The following is a 15,983-nucleotide window of genomic DNA, read 5'->3' as shown; positions in this document are numbered from 1 at the left end:
GAGGAGGAAACTCCCAACGAGTTCACACGTTTCTGCTCCGTCGAATATATATATATATATATATATATATATATATATATAAATAAAATAAATACTTGAATTTCAGTGTTCATTTATTTACACATATACACACACATAACACTCCTCTACTCATTGTTGAGTTAAGGGTTGAATTGTCCATCCTTGTTCTATTCTCTGTCACTATTTCAGAACACACACATTATACAAATATACATTATAAAATCAATAAGAAAACGGGAGCTCTAATTTGGGAGTCTGAATTAGGATCAGAAGTTCTTATATAAACATTGCGTACTCACGTCGCCATTGTGTATTGATTACTGCAGCTGTGCACTGGATTCATTCACAAATACAAACTACAACTCACAAACACTTTAGAGTTAGGCTCCACCATCAGAATGTGTACTTAAACTTATAAAAGATCACATGGATATTATTCAGTGAGTTGATTCACCAAAACTAACCTGTTATACAGGAGGAAAAAGCACACAGGACGTTTCAATTGTTCACAGACTGGTCGCTCTCATCAGAATGACAAGACACTTCCGGTCTGCAGGTGATAGCATTCAATTGGGAAGAAACGTCCTACTGCCCCCTACTGACCAATGTGAATACTGATAAATGTGGAATGACAGCTCCAAAAACGAATTCAAACCACAAAATAAAATAAATAAATCAACACAAAAATGTGACACATTATGGGAGGGTCACATATGCATGTACAGTAGATGGCAGTATTGTCCTGTTTAAAAGTGTCACAACATTGCTGTTTACGGCAGACGAACTGCTTTACGGCAGACGAAAACTTGACTGCTGTTCTGTGTTGTTGCCACGCTGGGAGGACGTTAATGAAACTGCCTAACAATAAACCCACATAAGAAACCAAGAACTCGCCCTCCATCATTAGCTGTTTATATTGTGGGAAAGCGGACGTGTGAACAGGCTGTCAACACGTCACTCAGGTCCGCATGGAGCTGGAGGGGGCGTGGCCTCCAGCTCCGCCTGAATTTCGGGAGATTTTCGGGAGAAAATTTGTCCCGGGAGGTTTTCGGGAGAGCCGCTGAATTTCGGGAGTCTCCTGGAAAATCCGGGAGGGTTGGCAAGTATGATGTAGAGACGTCTACAGAATTCACTACTTTTATAGGTACCGACCCTGGTCACGTGACCTCCAAAAGCGCCCCTCCAGAGAAGAAGAGAAGTGACTGACTGACCTCAGACTTGCAGTCGGACCAGGGACTGTATCTCCAGGTGTAGCAGGGCTTCACCAGGCAGGGCTTCCACTGCTCCATCTGGGACGGACACGGCCTGCCGTCTCCTTGGGGGGCCTGGATGACGGTCCTCCTCCTCCACAGCTTCCCTAACCACGCCACAGGAAGACAATGATGGGTGTTGACCAATGAAAGCTGGTATTGCTGCTGCTAAATATTTTTTAAACTCATTTATCTGCATGGCAGTCATGCTTTTTAGGGCTTCTATACGTTTGGACGCCTTTTCCAGGCCCAAGATGTTGCAGGCGGGTCAGGTATGCCAAACTATTTTATATTTTAGGGCATACTTGCTAAACTTGAGACCTCCGATTTCGGGAGGTGGGGGTTGGGGGGTGGGGGGCGTGGTTAGGGTGGGGCGGGGGCGTGGTTGCGGGCGGGGCTAAGAGGGGAGGAGTATATTTACAGCTAGAATTCACCAAGTCAAGTATTTCATATATATATATATATATATATATATATATATATATGTCTTAATAAGGTTATCCAAAAAATAGTGCTCGGTACCGTAGTAGAGCGCAATACGCCTACGGATCACGATTGAAGCCAACAAGCAAACCGTCAACTTCCTTGACGTCACTTTCAACCTGAGAAATAACAGCTACCAACCATTCACGAAACCCAACACAACACTCCAATACGTGCACCATGACAGCAACCACCCACCCACCACCACGAAAAGAATACCTACCGGAATTAATAAAAGGCTATCGATGCTGTCATCTAGCAAAGCTGAATTTGACCAAGCAACCCCCCCGTACCAAAAAGCCCTTGATGAAAGCGGATACAATTTCACCCTCACCTATGAACCCACGCCAGGAAACCAGCCAAAAAAGAACAGAAAACGAAACGACATCATCTGGTACAACCCCCCATACAGCAAAAACGTCTCAACTAACATTGGACACAAATTCCTCAATCTGATTGACAAACACTTTCCCAAAGACAACACCCTAAGAAAAGTATTCAACAAGAACAACATTAAATTGAGCTACAGCTGCATGAACAATATACGACAAATCATCTCAAACCACAACAAAACAATTGCAAATGAGCCGTCGACCCCCGGACAGAGCGACTCCAAAACCAACAAAGGCTGTAACTGTCGAAAGAAACCTGATTGCCCTCTCAACGGGGGTTGCTTACAAACATCAGTTGTCTACCAATCTAAGGTAATACGCAAGGACATTAACACATCCGACACATATGTAGGATTAACCGAGGGAGAATTCAAAACCAGATGGAACAATCACAAGGCTTCTTTCAGGAACCAAAACCTGCGAAATACCACAGAACTCAGCAAACACATTTGGGACCTCAAAGACAATAATGTTGAATATTCAATAACATGGCAAATTCTTGCATCCAGCACACCTTACAATAGTGGTAATAAAAGATGCAACCTATGCTTGAAAGAGAAACTGTTTATTATTTACCGTCCAGACCTGTCATCCCTCAACAAGCGCAGCGAAATTGTAACAGCATGCCGCCACAGACGGAAACACCTCCTAGGTAACACATGAGCCAATCACCACGCCCCTACGCCAGCCTGTACCCACCCACTCTGTGCCCTATATAAACCATGGTATGTGAATGCTCCCATTAAAATCTCCTGATTGAGGGTACCCCCCCTCATGAAACAGGCCTGTAGAGATGAAATAGTCTTGTGATTTTTTTCCCCACACACACACACATATATATATATATATATATATATATATATATATATATATATATATATATATATATATATATATATATATATATATATATAAAAATAAAAGAAATACTTGAATTTCAGTGTTCATTTATTTACACATATACACACACATAACACTCATCTACTCATTGTTGAGTTAAGGGTTGAATTGTCCATCCTTGTTCTATTCTCTGTCACTATTTTTCTAACCATGCTGTACACCCTTTCGCAGGTACCCAGAAAGGTTTCGAGTACCACCAAAAAAACTGAATCTCTGAAGACAGTATAAAAATCTGTGTTAAAGGTGTACAAATACTGTTTGTATAATAAGCATGTTATTTTTTTTTTACAAATGAGGGTTAAGAGTTCAGTACTAAAAAAAAGAAAGAAAAGAATGTGGCTTAAGTACAGTTTTTTAATCGAGCTGCTGCATTTTTTGGTTGGGTTGTTTATTTATTTTGAGTAACTTCTATACATTTCTAAAAGGGGAGGCATGTAATAGAGTGATCTATGTTTGTCTGTTGCCATCTCCTGGTGAATGTTGGCTATAGCATACTGGGGTTACTTTTTGGTTGGCCAACGATTTACGTGGTGTTGCGCACCTGACGTCACTCGGGTCCGCATGGAGCTGGAGGGGGCGTGGCTTCCGGCTCCGCCTGAATTTCGGGAGATTTTCGGGAGAAAATTTGTCCCGGGGAGGTTTTCGGGAGAGGCGCTGAATTTCGGGAGTCTCCCGGAAAATCCGGGAGGGTTGGCAAGTATGTTTTAGGGGTCTCGAAAGTGAAATTTCAAAGTTGGCGCTCTGATTCAAGTTGCACCAGTGGCCCAAAGATGCGAAAGTGGCAACGTTTGTTCCGCACACTTTACCGACGAAAGCTATGCTACGACAGAGATGGCAAGAATGTGAGGATATCCTGCGACACTCAAAGCAGATGCATTTCCAACGATAAAGTCAAAGAAATCTGCCGCCAGACCCCCATTGAATCTGCCGGAGTGTGTGAGCAATTCAGGGACAAAGGACCTCGCTAGCACGGCAAGCAATGGCGGCAGTTTGTTCCCGCAGACGAGCGAGCTAAACCCCCTATCGACCCTAGCTTCCCTGGCCTGCTGACATCAACTCCAAAACTGGACAGATCAGCTTTCAGGAAAAGAGTGCGGATGAGGGTATGTCTACAGAATATATTAATTGATGAAAACTGGGCTGTCTGCACTCTCAAAGTGCATGTTGTTGCCAAATGTATTTCATATGCTGTAAACCTAGTTCATAGTTGTTAGTTTCCTTTAATGCCAAACAAACACATACCAATCGTTGGTTAGAAGGCGATCGCCGAATTCGTCCTCGCTTTCTCCCGTGTCGTTTTCGTCGGTTTCGCTCGCATACGGTTCAAACCGATATGGCTCAATAGCTTCAGTTTCTTCTTCAATTTGGTTTTCGCTACCTGCCTCCACACTACAACCATCCGTTTCAATACATGCGTAATCTGTTGAATCGCTTAAGCCGCTGAAATCCGAGTCTGAATCCGAGCTAATGTCGCTATAGCTTGCTGTTCTTTCCGCCATGTTTGTTTGTGTTGGCTTCACTATGTGACGTCACAGGAAAATGGACGGGTGGTTAAAATCAGGCACTTTGAAGCTTTTTTTTAGGGATATTGCGTGATGGGTAAAATTTTGAAAAAAACTTCGAAGAATATAAAAAGCCACTGGGAACTGATTTTTAATGGTTTTAACCATTCTGAAATTGTGATAATGTTCCCCTTTAAAGACCCCAATAACTGATAGTCTGCTTTACCAGTCCAAATGCATTCGCTATTTTTCGTAGTCTTCCCTTGTCCACGTCAGCCCGCATTGTCGTTGTCTCTCCTTCGACAAATGGACAACGTTTTTCACCAAGTAGAATCACGGCTGACCTGGACATTGGAAAGTTCTCTTGCCGTTCCTCCGGCCCAACACACTCGGTGACAAACATATCCCACCGGGCTGCCGTTCTTCCAGGCCGTATCCAAAACAATCGCTCAACATTGCTATGTTGCTGTCTTAAATGTGTTGTATCCCGAATAGCTGCAATTGCCCGTTTCCTTCTTTTAAGGCAGACCTGGGCAAATTAAGCTTTTCAATCTGGCCTGCCGGACATTCCCAAATTATTTTTTTAGATCTTTAAGATCAAAACTGTCATTATGATGTGCAGTGATGTTTTCAAATTACCAGAAGTTTTGAACTATACAAAGTATTTCAATGGTTGGACTCTGCGCTTTTGCATGATATACTAGTTACTATGGTCATCTAATTAGTTACTATGGTCATCTAAGTCACAGCAGCTCAGTGGGTGGGGAGCGTTTCCACCGAGTGTTTCCAGAGCGGCCAGCCTGAAATGTGGGTGTCAGGGACAGACGCGGAAGGAGATTTTTACAACAAAGTTCCGCAAGAAAAGAGATATTATATCAGATTGTAGGTGGGGGGTTTTTTTTACCCTTGGCGTTCATATTTTGCTGTTTGTTGCATTTTTGTTGGGTTTCGCTTGATTGTAAAATATGTGGATGGAGAGGGGGTGTGACGTTCATATGGTGTCAATATTCAGTGTTTTATCGTTTATAGTTAATATTGTAAATCCCACATTCTTTATTTTCATGTACATTCTGGGTGTCTCATTCAGTAAAAATGTTTTTAATTGTATTCTGTTTTTTAAGGCGGTCTGTCATAACGTTTTTAGCATTCAATCAGACATTATTGTAAGTGTTGGAATAATTGTTTGTACGTTATCACAAAAGAAACGTTGTATTATGAATGCTGTCTTTCGAGGCCTAACAAGAGGAAGAAGGCTCGTGAAACGCCACTGTGATTTCAACACGGACAGATGGCAGGATCTGCTCAACTTCCAGAGGAACTCTCTTTGAAGTGTTAAACGAACTCTCTTTGAAGTCAACGCTATTTACGACCCGCTGCCCTTTTGAAGCAACTGTGGTCAGGAGACGGGAGGGGTTATCCATTGTCCTCCAACACCTGCCCCAGCTGGATCCAGGAAGAGCCCAAGCCCGAGAAATCCCACTTCTTGGTCTTCAGAGCGACCGAAAACAATGACTGTTTTACATACTCCCCGTTCCTGCTGAGACATGTGTTGGTGCGTGAACATCCATCCATCCATTTTCTACCGCTTATTCCCTTTGGGGTTGCGGGGGGCGCTGGAGCCTATCTCAGCTACAATCGGGCGGAAGGCGGGGTACACCCCGGACAAGTCGCCACCTCATCGCAGGGCCAACACAGATAGACAGACAACATTCACACTCACATCCACACACTAGGGCCAATTTAGTGTTGCCAATCAACTTATCCCCAGGTGCATGTTTTTGGAGGTGGGAGGAAGCCGGAGTATTGAATATTGTAATAAAGAGGAGACGAAAACCTTCTTCGTCAGAGCGTGGTGCAGGACTGTACAGAGAGTGCAGTGGCCATGTCTCTCCTCAATATTGAGTCCAAATTGAATTCTGTCTCTGTTTGATTCCTTGCCTTTTGTCTTGTTTAATAGATGTCCTCAGTGTTTGAACGTGACAGTAAGGTGTTCCTAAAAATAGATATACCGGCCCCCAGACACATTTTTTCTCTAAATTTGGCCCCCGAGTCAAAATAATTGCCCAGGCCTGTCTTAAGGGATATTGCGTGATGGGTAAAATTTTGAAAAAAACTTGGAAAAATAAAATAAGCCACTGGGAACTGATTTTTAATGGTTTTAACCCTTCTGAAATTGTGATAATGTTCCCCTTTAAATTTTTGGTGGTGGGTCAGGGCATCGGGAAAGACGTGACCGCGAGCGGTGCAATGAAGGTTCAACGCTGCTCGCAGATTTAATATTGTGGTTCTTTTCTGTTTTGGTCTTATTTGGATCTTCGGTTCAATTCCCAAGGTCCATCCCAGACCCTGCAGCAAAATTTGAATTCATATTTCCTGGAATATTTAACTTCAGCTCCGCTCCCATTGAACAAAGTGCTTCAGGGAAAGGAAGTGCGAACACCAATTAGCTGTTGTCTCTAAGGAAATGGGAACAACAAGCAAGCACACCACGCAATTATCCACACCTTTAATCATCTATAAACTGCATATTGGCTTCATTTCTGCAGTCAGCGTGCAGAATTGTTTCCAAGCTTGTTGACATGCGCCAGTGAGACAACATCATCGGACGAGGAGCGGATCGATAATTGTTCTAACGACGGAGAACCGTTTCTTTATTTGTTGCTACGTCTCAACCTCGGTAACCATGGTAACACTCCTAGGCTGCCCTGAGGGCTTTACACCATACAAGCTTCTTAATTCTCTGAATTTATTAACTGAAAAAAAAAAGCTGCCACTTCTTGTGTTGGGCACACAATCTACTTCACATGCAGTTCATTTCCTGTAAAACTGATTTCAAAATAAAGTTACAAATCCAATATTTATGGCACATATTCAATAATTATGGTAACAATCCGATAATTATGGAACAAATTATTCGAGGACATCCATCCATCAACTGTAATTATGGTAAAACTCAGAAAATTATTGTAAAACTCCAATTATGAAGGTAAAACTGATTATTATAATGCAAATCTGATAAGATTTGAATTTGATAGTGTCGGAGGCAGATATTTATATACAGGTAAAAGCCAGTAAATTAGAATATTTGGAAAAACTTGATTTATTTCAGTAATTGCATTCAAAAGGTGTAACTTGTACATTATATTTATTCATTGCACACAGACTGATGCATTCAAATGTTTATTTCATTTAATTTTGATGATTTGAAGTGGCAACAAATGAAAATCCAAAATTCCGTGTGTCACAAAATTAGAATATTACTTAAGGCTAATACAAAAAAGGGATTTTTAGAAATGTTGGCCAACTGAAAAGTATGAAAATGAAAAATATGAGCATGTACAATACTCAATACTTGGTTGGAGCTCCTTTTGCCTCAATTACTGCGTTAATGTGGCGTGGCATGGAGTCGATGAGTTTCTGGCACTGCTCAGGTGTTATGAGAGCCCAGGTTGCTCTGATAGTGGCCTTCAACTCTTCTGCGTTTTTGGGTCTGGCATTCTGCATCTTCCTTTTCACAATACCCCACAGATTTTCTATGGGGCTAAGGTCAGGGGAGTTGGCGGGCCAATTTAGAACAGAAATACCATGGTCCGTAAACCAGGCACGGGTAGATTTTGCGCTGTGTGCAGGCGCCAAGTCCTGTTGGAACTTGAAATCTCCATCTCCATAGAGCAGGTCAGCAGCAGGAAGCATGAAGTGCTCTAAAACTTGCTGGTAGACGGCTGCGTTGACCCTGGATCTCAGGAAACAGAGTGGACCGACACCAGCAGATGACATGGCACCCCAAACCATCACCCAACCATGCAAATTTTGCATTTCCTTTGGAAATCGAGGTCCCAGAGTCTGGAGGAAGACAGGAGAGGCACAGGATCCACGTTGCCTGAAGTCTAGTGTAAAGTTTCCACCATCAGTGATGGTTTGGGGTGCCATGTCATCTGCTGGTGTCGGTCCACTCTGTTTCCTGAGATCCAGGGTCAACGCAGCCGTCTACCAGCAAGTTTTAGAGCACTTCATGCTTCCTGCTGCTGACCTGCTCTATGGAGATGGAGATTTCAAGTTCCAACAGGACTTGGCGCCTGCACACAGCGCAAAATCTACCCGTGCCTGGTTTACGGACCATGGTATTTCTGTTCTAAATTGGCCCGCCAACTCCCCTGACCTTAGCCCCATAGAAAATCTGTGGGGTATTGTGAAAAGGAAGATGCAGAATGCCAGACCCAAAAACGCAGAAGAGTTGAAGGCCACTATCAGAGCAACCTGGGCTCTCATAACACCTGAGCAGTGCCAGAAACTCATCGACTCCATGCCACGCCGCATTAACGCAGTAATTGAGGCAAAAGGAGCTCCAACCAAGTATTGAGTATTGTACATGCTCATATTTTTCATTTTCATACTTTTCAGTTGGCCAACATTTCTAAAAATCCCTTTTTTGTATTAGCCTTAAGTAATATTCTAATTTTGTTACACACGGAATTTTGGATTTTCATTTGTTGCCACTTCAAATCATCAAAATGAAATGAAATAAACATTTGAATGCATCAGTCTGTGTGCAATGAATAAATATAATGTACAAGTTACACCTTTTGAATGCAATTACTGAAATAAATCAAGTTTTTCAAAATATTCTAATTTACTGGCTTTTACCTGTATATCCGAATTTAAGTGTTACTTCTTTTTATTTCATTTTCATATTACAAAACAGCTAGTGTTTTTCTTCCAAATGTGGTCTTTTGGTTGTCTGCAAAACTGTGTGCTTAACCTTGAGTGAGAATGTTAGAGAGAGAGAGATAATAAGCATGTGTTTTGGCTGGAGAGACATGACTGCCAGGGGGGGAGGAAGAGAGACTTAATAGGGAGAGGGTTTGGTCAGGGGGGGGGCAGACCATCTTAGCGGCGCGATTGAATGTTCTATGCTGGACTGGTCTCAATGTATATGCAAAGCTTTGCAAATATATGCCATCAGGGAGAAGACTCCGGGTCCCACTATGCAAATCTAACCGCCTTAAATTATCATTTGTTCCAGCCTCCATTAAGCTGACCAACAATGTGCAATAGAATTTTAATACATAGGTTAGCACTTTTTTAGCACATAGCACTTTAGCACATAGCACTTTAGCACATAGCACTTTAGCACACAGCACTTTATCCATGAGCTCTAGTGCAATGCACATTGGTACTTTATCTTTATCTCCATACTGTAGATTTTATGCCTACATCAAAGTGCCACCTATGTCTATCAAGCTCCATGTTCTGATGTTTAAATGTTAGTTGTATGGTTGTGGTTGTGTCTGTGCTTGTGTTTTTGTTCTGTTGTTTTTGGGTATGTTAAGAAAGCAATGATGCACTGTGCCCAAGACAAATTTCCCCGCGGGGACAATAAAGTTGAACCTTGAACCTTGATATTACAAAATACCTATTCTGTCTCTGGTGGTTTTTCAACTCAGCTTTAAGTGTCGTAAAGAGCTTGGGAGCGACTTGTGACTTGAATTCCCTGGGAGGAACAACTGGTCCAAAACGCAACAATAGTTATGGTAGAAATTAATGTAAATCGAAAAATAAATTATGGTTTAAAACTGATAAGGTACAACTCTAATAAGTACAATACAACGTCAATATTTAAGGTATAAATCTACAAAAGCCAAAAGCAGTGAAGTTGTCAGGTTGTGTAAATGGTAAATAAAAAGAGAATACAACAAACCATTTTCAACTTACCGTATTTTCCGCACTATTAGCCGCACCTAAAAACCACAAATTTACTCAAAAGCTGACAGTGCGGCTTATAACCCGGTGCGCTTTATATATGGATTAATATTAAGATTCATTTTCATAAAGTTTCGGTCTCGCAACTACGGTAAACAGCCGCCATCTTTTTTCCCCGTAGAAGAGGAAGTGCTTCTTCTTCTACGCAAGCAACCGCCAAGGTAAGCACCCGCCCCCATAGAACAGGAAGCGCTTCTTCTTCTACTGTAAGCAACCACCCGCCCGCGTAGAAGAAGAAAAAGCGCGCGGATATTACGTTTCATTTCCTTTGTGTGTTTACATCTGTAAAGACCACAAAATGGCTCCTACTAAGCGACAGGTTTCCGGTTCATGAAAAGACGCAATCTCTCCATCCGCACACGGACTACTATTTCACAGCAACTGCCTAAAGACTTTCAAGAAAAGCTGGCTACTTTCCGTGCATATTGTAAAAACAAGATAGCTGAAAAAAAGATCCGGCCAGAGAACATTATCAACATGGACGAGGTTCCACTGACTTTTGATATTCCTGTGAACCGCACTGTGGATACAACGGGAGCACGTACGGTGAATATTCGCACCACAGGGAATGAGAAGTCATCCTTCACTGTGGTTCTAGCTTGCCATGCTAATGGCCAGAAACTTCCACCCATGGTGATATTCAAAAGGAAGACCTTGCCAAAAGAGACCTTTCCAGCCGGCGTCATCATAAAAGCTAACTCGAAGGGATGGATGGATGAAGAAAAGATGAGCGAGTGGTTAAGGTAAGTTTAAGTTTACGCGAAGAGGCCGGGTGGCTTTTTTCACGCAGCTCCGTCCATGTTGATATACGACTCCATGCGCGCCCACATCACGCTGGTTTTTAATATATTATTAAAGTTTGACTGACCTATTTGACTGTTTTTTTGACATTCCTTTAGCGCAGTTAGATGCGGCTTACAACACGGGGCGGCTTATAGGTGGACAAAGTTTTGAAATATGCCGTTCATTGAAGGCGCGGCTTATAACCCAGGGCGCCTTATGGTGCGGAAAATACGGTATATTCAATTGAATGGACTGCAAAGACAAGATATTTCGGCCCTGCGATGAGGTGGCGACTTGTCCAGGGTGTACGCCGCCTTCCGCCCGATTGTAGCTGAGATAGGCTCCAGCGCCCCCCGCGACCCCAAAGGGAATAAGCGGTAGAAAATGGATGGATGGATGGACAAGATATTTCATGTTCACACTGAGAAACTTTAAATATTATGTCACGAAGCGAAGAGGAAGCAGGACCTGACTCCCCTCCAGGGACATCTTCTTTGAACTGTTTTACGACCTTATCTGTGAACTGTTTACGACCTTTTCTTTGAACTGTTTTGTAATCAAAGGTGAGGCTGTTTACAACCTCCCTCCCTTAGAAACAGCTGTTGCCATGTAATCAGGGAAAGTCCAAATAAAAAAGACAATCTTTCGTCAGAGCGTGATGGAGACTGTACAAGAGTACAGCACAGACGTTTCTCCTCAATTGAGCCAAATTTAATTCGGTCTCTGTTTAATTCCTTGCTTCTTGTCTTGTTTAATAGATGTCATCAGTGTTTGAATTTTGGCAATGATGCGAACGAAGCAATAAATGTGATTATTTTTCTGTGGAATGAAAGTAGCGCCAGGACTACCTTGCAGTCCGCACTTGTGGGTACATTGGGACCACGGCGCCCAGTCAGACAGCTGGCAGTTGACAGGACATTCGACGACACAGGAAGCATTCATCTGCCACTTCCTGTCCAAGCCGAGCTGAAAGACACAACTTTGTCGTAATTTGGACTTCACGAGGCTCGTAACAAGTCCGACTCACCTCGTTACAAAACGTCAGGTCGACAGATTTGCCGTCACTGCGCACGCAGTCCAGCATGCGCGTCTTGATGCCGTTCCCACAGACGGCTCGGTCACTCAGTTGACACGTACTCCAGTCTGCGCACAATAAAACCATGTCAACCGGGTAGGAATCGTGACCAGGTGGTGGACCAAAGTCCCTGGAGGCTCACCAGTGATGTTGTAGGAGTAGTGGAAGCAGTTGCTGTTGAGTTTGCAGGATTCTGACTGGCTGCTGGGAGGACATTCCTGTTGCTGTCCAGGCTGACGGAGAAGATACGCCTTCCTCTCACGAGTACGGTTCACGTTACACGGCTGGAGGAGAACATCGTTAATGATTTGATGCTGCAGAGCAGGAGTGCTCACAGTTTCTCAGCAGGCGAGCTACTTTTCGAAATTACCAAGTCGAGGTGATCTACCTCATCGTATGCAGTCATGGTCAAAAGTGTACATACAGGTAAAAGCCAGTAAATTAGAATATTTTGAAAAACTTGATTTATTTCAGTAATTGCATTCAAAAGGTGTAACTTGTACATTATATTTATTCATTGCACACAGACTGATGCATTCAAATGTTTATTTCATTTAATTTTGATGATTTGAAGTGGCAACAAATGAAAATCCAAAATTCCGTGTGTCACAAAATTAGAATATTACTTAAGGCTAATACAAAAAAGGGATTTTTAGAAATGTTGGCCAACTGAAAAGTATGAAAATGAAAAATATGAGCATGTACAATACTCAATACTTGGTTGGAGCTCCTTTTGCCTCAATTACTGCGTTAATGCGGCGTGGCATGGAGTCGATGCGTTTCTGGCACTGCTCAGGTGTTATGAGAGCCCAGGTTGCTCTGATAGTGGCCTTCAACTCTTCTGCGTTTTTGGGTCTGGCATTCTGCATCTTCCTTTTCACAATACCCCACAGATTTTCTATGGGGCTAAGGTCAGGGGAGTTGGCGGGCCAATTTAGAACAGAAATACCATGGTCCGTAAACCAGGCACGGGTAGATTTTGCGCTGTGTGCAGGCGCCAAGTCCTGTTGGAACTTGAAATCTCCATCTCCATAGAGCAGGTCAGCAGCAGGAAGCATGAAGTGCTCTAAAACTTGCTGGTAGACGGCTGCGTTGACCCTGGATCTCAGGAAACAGAGTGGACCGACACCAGCAGATGACATGGCACCCCAAACCATCACTGATGGTGGAAACTTTACACTAGACTTCAGGCAACGTGGATCCTGTGCCTCTCCTGTCTTCCTCCAGACTCTGGGACCTCGATTTCCAAAGGAAATGCAACATTTGCTTTCGTCAGAAAACATGACTTTGGACCACTCAGCAGCAGTCCAGCTGGTGTCGGTCCACTCTGTTTCCTGAGATCCAGGGTCAAGGCAGCAGTCTACCAGCAAGTTTTAGAGCACTTCATGCTTCCTGCTGCTGACCTGCTCTATGGAGATGGAGATTTCAAGTTCCAACAGGACTTGGCGCCTGCACACAGCGCAAAATCTACCCGTGCCTGGTTTACGGACCATGGTATTTCTGTTCTAAATTGGCCCGCCAACTCCCCTGACCTTAGCCCCATAGAAAATCTGTGGGGTATTGTGAAAAGGAAGATGCAGAATGCCAGACCCAAAAACGCAGAAGAGTTGAAGGCCACTATCAGAGCAACCTGGGCTCTCATAACACCTGAGCAGTGCCAGAAACTCATCGACTCCATGCCACGCCGCATTAACGCAGTAATTGAGGCAAAAGGAGCTCCAACCAAGTATTGAGTATTGTACATGCTCATATTTTTCATTTTCATACTTTTCAGTTGGCCAACATTTCTAAAAATCCCTTTTTTGTATTAGCCTTAAGTAATATTCTAATTTTGTGACACACGGAATTTTGGATTTTCATTTGTTGCCACTTCAAATCATCAAAATTAAATGAAATAAACATTTGAATGCATCAGTCTGTGTGCAATGAATAAATATAATGTACAAGTTTCACCTTTTGAATGCAATTACTGAAATAAATCAAGTTTTTCAAAATATTCTAATTTACTGGCTTTTACCTGTAGATGGCAGTATTGGCCTGTTTAAGAGTGTCACAACATTGCTGTTTACGGCAGACGAACTGCTTTACGGTACACAAAAACGTGACTGCTGTTGTTGTGTGTTGTTACCGCGCTGGGAGGACGTTAATGAAACTGCCTAACAATAAACCCACATAAGAAACCAAGAACTCGCCCTCGATCATTCTACAGTTATAATGTGATTGGGCAGGCACACTGTTTATATTGTGGGAAAGCGGACTCCGCCTGAATTTCGGGAGATTTTCGGGAGAAAATTTGTCCCGGGAGGTTTTCGGGAGAGGCGCTGAATTTCGGGAGTCTCCCGGAAAATCCGGGAGGGTTGGCAAGTATGTGCTTCTGACACCTTCCTAGGAGGACTTTGACGCCATTTTGTGCAAGTGATGTTCTCACATTGCAGTGTGAAAAGGAACCCAAGAAAAAATGCAAAGGGTAATTATCGTGAAAAACTAATTTTACATCGGTTTTCGCTGATCTCGGTGCAAAACAGGCTGTTCTGTCGCAAGACCGCTCGGGTCATCGTCCTTCGTGTTCCAGACAAAGTAGTGAAGCAAACTGGTGAGAAGTTCTTACCAGTGGACACGGACTCCAGAGTCCCCAGTCTGACAACACGCAGTCCTCCGGACAAGGCAAGCGACTGTTCCGAGCACCTAGAGGCATCTCCTCGGGGTCACACAGGTAGTCCTCCACCTGCTCCGAGGGCCCATCGATGGTGTTCAGCATACACCTGCGATACACACTTCTATCAGTACGTTCCAGTCGTATGAGCGCAATATGTAGGATATCATTTCGGGGGTTTTCGTGGTGTTTTTTTTACTTTTGAAGCTGTTCATAGAAATAGCAGCTGCTTGCATCAGCTTTGTGCTCTTTTAATGTTTCCATCTTATGTTGGAGCACTTCCCCCATTGTGGGATAAATTAATGTATTGTTATTTTCCTCCACTGCCGCTGGAAGCTGAGTCATCAGCGCAGCAAACGTCAGCTGATCGGCTTACATTCAGAGGGGTAAAGCTTCACTTCCGTGTTTAGGTTGCAGTTTAGTGCATTGATAGCACAAACTGTGTTACCATCATGCCTGAATTGTAACAAATGTTTAGAAATGTAATCTGATATTTCTTCGTAAATTGCAGGGATACAAAAGCTGCCCGGTAGTGATGTGTGGATCGATACTGAAATACTGATACTGCCAATACCAGATCTTTATGCTCTGATATCTAAGGCTGAAACGACGCGTCGACATAGTCGACGTCATCGGTTACGTAAATACGTCGACACCGTTTTTGTGCGTCGGCGCGTCGCATATTTACGTCACACTACTGTCATGGCGGAGCGCAAAGCAGACGATGCGAGCGAGGGGAAAAAAGCACGCCAAAAGTCGTCAAAAGTGTCGGAGTATTTCAATAAACGGCCTAATAACGTTGTTGTATGCACACTGTGTCGAGCGGAAATGGCCTATCATAGCAGCACAACGGCTATGAACGAACATTTGAAAAGAAAACCCCCGACAGCGTTCTTGCCATCACCATCAACAAGTCAATCGTCCGCGTGCGTATACGTTGTCATTATTACACAAAAACATGAATGTGTCATTTGTATCTGCGTTGTAAATTCATAAACTAAAGCACCGTTTCGCTCTGAGAGGCGCGTTTGGCGTGCCTGTTCAGTGTTTACAAAGACGCGCTCCTCTTTAACGCTGTGGAGAGGCGGCGGCGGCGAGCGAGCGGCGAGGCGGGGCGCGCCGGGAGCGACGCCGCAATCGTGCCCAGGTGCGCGATCCGAGCGA

General features: G+C 43.4%; 1 protein-coding gene across 1 annotated transcript in view; it reads right to left on the bottom strand.

Annotated features, from left to right (window-relative positions):
* The window catches only part of thsd7aa (thrombospondin, type I, domain containing 7Aa), a 237,267-nt gene that overhangs the window by 28,937 nt on the left and 192,347 nt on the right, over window positions 1-15,983 (bottom strand). The window contains exons 17-21 of the mRNA XM_061982352.2: window positions 14,775-14,928; window positions 12,309-12,450; window positions 12,119-12,234; window positions 11,940-12,057; window positions 1,233-1,378 (exon numbers count right to left, since the gene is read on the bottom strand). Of these exons, the coding sequence (XP_061838336.2) occupies window positions 1,233-1,378; window positions 11,940-12,057; window positions 12,119-12,234; window positions 12,309-12,450; window positions 14,775-14,928 (676 nt within the window). The remainder of the gene's footprint in view (window positions 1-1,232; window positions 1,379-11,939; window positions 12,058-12,118; window positions 12,235-12,308; window positions 12,451-14,774; window positions 14,929-15,983) is intronic.

This window comes from Nerophis lumbriciformis, linkage group LG21 (assembly GCF_033978685.3).
Source record: "Nerophis lumbriciformis linkage group LG21, RoL_Nlum_v2.1, whole genome shotgun sequence".
Lineage (NCBI taxonomy): Eukaryota > Metazoa > Chordata > Actinopteri > Syngnathiformes > Syngnathidae > Nerophis > Nerophis lumbriciformis.
Note: the sequence above shows the minus strand (reverse complement) of the source record. Positions and strands in the feature narration are given on the sequence as shown.